Source organism: Myotis myotis, unplaced genomic scaffold (assembly GCF_014108235.1).
Source record: "Myotis myotis isolate mMyoMyo1 unplaced genomic scaffold, mMyoMyo1.p scaffold_m19_p_19, whole genome shotgun sequence".
In the NCBI taxonomy this organism is placed as follows: domain Eukaryota; kingdom Metazoa; phylum Chordata; class Mammalia; order Chiroptera; family Vespertilionidae; genus Myotis; species Myotis myotis.
Genome location: NW_023416323.1, coordinates 6,924,088 through 6,928,234, shown reverse-complemented (window position 1 = coordinate 6,928,234; position 4,147 = coordinate 6,924,088). Strand labels below are relative to the sequence as shown.

Below are 4,147 nucleotides of genomic sequence, written 5' to 3'. Positions count from 1 at the left end.
CCCCCCCGCCCCCAGAACTTCTGAATCTTTGGCATTTCCCCTGCACTCTCGGGGCTCCAGGAGGGCAGGGACCATGTCTTCCCGAGGCAGTGCTCGACAGATAGTAAGTGCTCAATAAACCCTTGTTGACTAAACCAGTAAACACCTGTGCCCAAGGATTCTGAGTATTTTGCCATCTTTGCTCCTTAGAACTTCGCTGAGCTCCCAGCCCACTCGCACACCCTCTGCTCTGTGATCCTCCAGCACCTCATACCTCCTCCACCACCGACGCCTCCCTTGACCTCTGATCTGTTCACATACCCCCACCTTATGGTCTTTTAGCATCTCCATCTACCTCTTTCCCCCACATTTCTTAGCTCTCAGAATCCCCCCGAATTCTCCTCCTCCATCCAACCCCAAGTTGTCCTTCCCCGTGAGCTGTCCCCATATCTTTCCTTCCCCAACACCCACAATTCTCTTCTTTACCTTCTCCTAAGAGCCCCCAAACCCAGGTATCCATCAAAGGCGCCATCCCTGGGGGTGGGGGTGAGAATAGGTTGCCAAGTCACATTTGCAGCAGTATACAAATTGGCACTAAAGTGTCTTCCATGTGTAGGGGGGGGAGGGTTGAAGGACTGAACAACCCATAAGTCCTAGGCTCTGGCCTGATCTCACAACAGACCCTGGCCTGGCCTTGGCTGGTCCTTGAAGGCCTCCTGCTGTCTCATGCATGAATCCTGAGACTGGAGGTCCCTGGCAGGTCAGAGCAGCTGGGATCACTCAGGGAAGGGCTGTGCACCAAAAGGTCTGGGAAGCATGTCAATGTCTAATTATCAGCAGCGGTGCCATTGCATGCCACACATGCTTCCTGTGGGCGTGTGTCTTTGTGCACACCTAAATCCATGTCAGAATCTAAGGGTGCATCCCCAATCACAGCACTGCCCCAGATAGGGCTGATCCTGGCATGACCACCCTGCTGTCTCCCCATCAGGGTGGTCTTGGGTCCCAAGCACAAGCAGATGGCAGACAGGGGCAACTTCATAAGGACTGTATTGCAGGGAAAGCAGGGTGGGAAGGGGGCAGGGAGAAAGCTCTCTTGTTTGGGACTTGGGGCCCTCAGCAGGCCCCAGGGACAAGGCTGGGTGGAGGACTCCTCATTCTGTAGGGGCTGGAGATGAGGGGCCTCTAAGGCATCAGTAGCACCTGCAACAGAATAAAAACTTATCACCAGGAAGTGCCACGGGCTCAAAGATCTATGGCTTGGGGAGTTCTAGATTCTGAAATAAGGGTGGGATGGGCTGGGCTGGGCTCCCACTTCAGGAGCAGGGGGCTCCTGGAGCTCTTGGGGAGCGGGTGTGGTGGTTTTGGAGGCTACTGTGGCGAGACTTAGGGTCCCAAGTCCGTGAGTTTGCATATGTGAGTGCAGCGTGGGCTCAGGGCTCCAAATGCTCCAGAACCTTCCCAAGGATGCTGGGACTGGGTCCTGGTCTTGAGGCCATCCTAGAGGGTGTGAGTGGTTAGGGAGCATAAGGGCCAGACAGGGTGTCCCCAGATATGAGTCTGGGGTCTTGAGGTCTGGGTCAGATGTAGAGTCTGGGAGGCCCGAGGCAGCTCTGAGATCTGACGATTTGGGGAGAGGGAAGAACTGGCTTTGGTTCTGGGACTCCAGGGTGAGGGGGTCAATGGCTCCACATCCCAAGCTAGACTGGGCAGCTCAGGAGTTAGTGGCCCTCCCTGGACAGTGTAGCTGTGGGTAGGTAGGTGGGGGTTCAGGAAGGTTGCGAGTGCTCCCTAAATGGAAGGGGGTTTGCGTCACTTCTGAGTGTCAGAATCCCAGAACTGGTCTGAGCGACCTAAGGGGCGTGGGCTTGGGGGAGGGATGCGGGTGAGAAGGGGCCTCCAGGATGGGTCTAGGGATTCCCAATTTGGGTCAGGGACTCAGGGGTCTGGGCAAACTGAAGGTGGGGGTGGTGGTGGGGCTGGGTTCTGTGCTGTGGAAGCGGATGTGCGCACTGGCACGGGGACAGGAGGGCACCTGCAGTAGATGGAGGCGATGGCGTTGGACCAGTGGCCAAAGATGCCCCTGCGGTACTCTTCAAGGCGCGGGTAGGTGCCCGTCTTGAACTTGCGAGTTTTGCCACCCTTGCCTCTTCGGGACCACACCGTGAGCTCACAGCGGGGGGCCACCACAAGTGAGGAGATGATGTTCCTCCATTCATAGGGCAGGAAGGGCAAGTCGCTGTCTGTCTCTATGGTCAGCTCCGCACCTTGGCAGCAGTTCTCATAATATGGGTCGCTCTTGTCATAGACCTTGGCGCACGTCCGTGTCCCATTGGGGTTCTTGAGGTCAGCGGCTACCGGGCAGGCGCCTCGGACACTGGGGATGGCCACCAGGGCGAGCGCCAGCAGCAGTGGGCACAGCGGGGCCATGGTGACACTGCAGGGCTGCGCCCCTGCGCGCTTTTATGCTCCTGACCCGTGGGAAAGGACAAGCTGCGAGATTAGGACTCTGCGAGGGAGGCAGAGGGGGAGCTAGGAGCCCTTTCTAGTCCAGGTCTCAAACCCACAGGAGAAATGCAGGATGGACATATTGGTATGAAACGTAGCAGCTTATGTCAATACACAGAGGGTCGGTCCCTGTAGCACAGAAGGGAAGAGAGTTAATAGGTTGGGCAGGAAGAGCTCTTCCAAACTGACCAGGAATGAAACACCCCCCCTCACCCCACCTCCTTCAACAGGAGAGGCTGAGGGAGGGGGAAGAGGAGGGGGGGTGGGCCTTCAGGCGGGGCAGGTCTCAAGACCTTGGGAAAGTAGAAGCTGGAGATGTGGGCCGGGGGGCGGGGTGAAGGGGGTGCAGGAGGAGGGACAGGGAAGAGCGCCTTCACTCAGGAGTGGGAGGTCTTCCTGACCAAGTTCAGAAGCCAGAACCTGTGAAATAGGAGATAGGCCTATTGTGTAACACTTAAAGCCATTACAGCCCGGCCAGTGTGACTCAGTGGTTGAGCGTGGGCCTATGAACCAGGAGGTCACAGTTGGATTGCAGGTCAAGGCACATGGCCAGGTGCAGGCTGGGGGTCCTGCAGACGGCAGCCGATCAGTGATTCACTCTCACCATTGACGTTTCTATCTTCTCTCTCCCTTCTTCTCTGAAACCAATAGAAATATCTATTTATAAAAAGCAAAGAAGGAAAACCTTGCAAGGCCCGCTGGTGGGTGTGGCTCAGTGGTTGGGCCTGGTCCGGTGCAGGGAAAGCTGCTGGTTCCAGTCCCTGAGAGTCACTGGTCAGCCAGTCACCTTGACATGCCCTGGCCACCGGGGCAGGCGCTCCAGTCAGTAGGTTAGCTTGCTGCTGGGTCTGAGTTCGGGGGGGGAGGGACTATGGGGCTGTAGGTTCAGTCCCCTGTGGGGGGCACGCAGGAGGCAGCCAATCTATGTTTGCTCTCACATCTATGTTTCTCTTTCTCTCTCCCTTTCCCTTCTCTCTCCAGAAAATCAATTTTAAAAAAACACCACACAATACATTGCAAGGCAATGTGCAAAGACTTGGGGAAAATAGCTAGAAAGGAAAAGAGTGCTTACAAACTGACAAGATTCTCAACCTTTGGGTCACCAGCCTGTGGGTCGCGACCCCTTTTGGGGTCGAACGACCCTTTCACAGGGGTCGCCTAAGACCATCGGAAAACACACATACAATTACATATTGTTTTGTGATTAATCACTATGCTTTAATTATGTTCAATTTGTAACAATGAAATTGGGGGTCACCACAACATGAGGAACAGTATTAAAGGGCCGCGGCATTAGGAAGGTTGAGAACCACTGCCCTAGAAGGATAAGCCTAGGAGGGGAAGGGAGGGCAGAGAGCCTGCCACCGCACTACCACTTCCTAGGAGTTCGATTTCCCACGAGGCTGGAGATCTTGATCTATAAAATAAATAGGATCTATCGAATTGTATACAAATTTAGCAGCAAACAAACAAAACCAAAAGTGTAATGCAAGAGAAAAGAGACAATTCTTGTAATACACATTGAGTGCTTACCAATCGGCACATTTCGCTGAAATTAGCTTTTTGGCCTTTTGTGTAGAAAGGGGAATTCTGGCCAGGAAGGATGATCCCATCACACGTCTGGAACCAGCGCGTGGCCTCCTCTTTGCGGACTCGTGTT

The 4,147-nt window shown here is 54.8% G+C and overlaps 1 protein-coding gene across 1 annotated transcript; it reads right to left on the bottom strand.

The window, feature by feature from the left end:
* Window positions 1-1,917: 1,917 nt before the first annotated feature.
* Window positions 1,918-2,409, bottom strand: LOC118674723 (syncollin-like). Its single transcript, XM_036346785.1, has one exon. The coding sequence runs from the start codon at window positions 2,407-2,409 to the stop codon at window positions 1,918-1,920; it is 492 nt and encodes a 163-aa protein (XP_036202678.1).
* Between the last annotated feature and the right edge of the window lie 1,738 nt (window positions 2,410-4,147).

Excerpts from the sequence above, each read along its gene's own strand:
- LOC118674723 (XM_036346785.1), bottom strand. The coding sequence starts at position 2,409 with ATGGCCCCGCTGTGCCCACTGCTGCTGGCGCTCGCCCTGGTGGCCATC.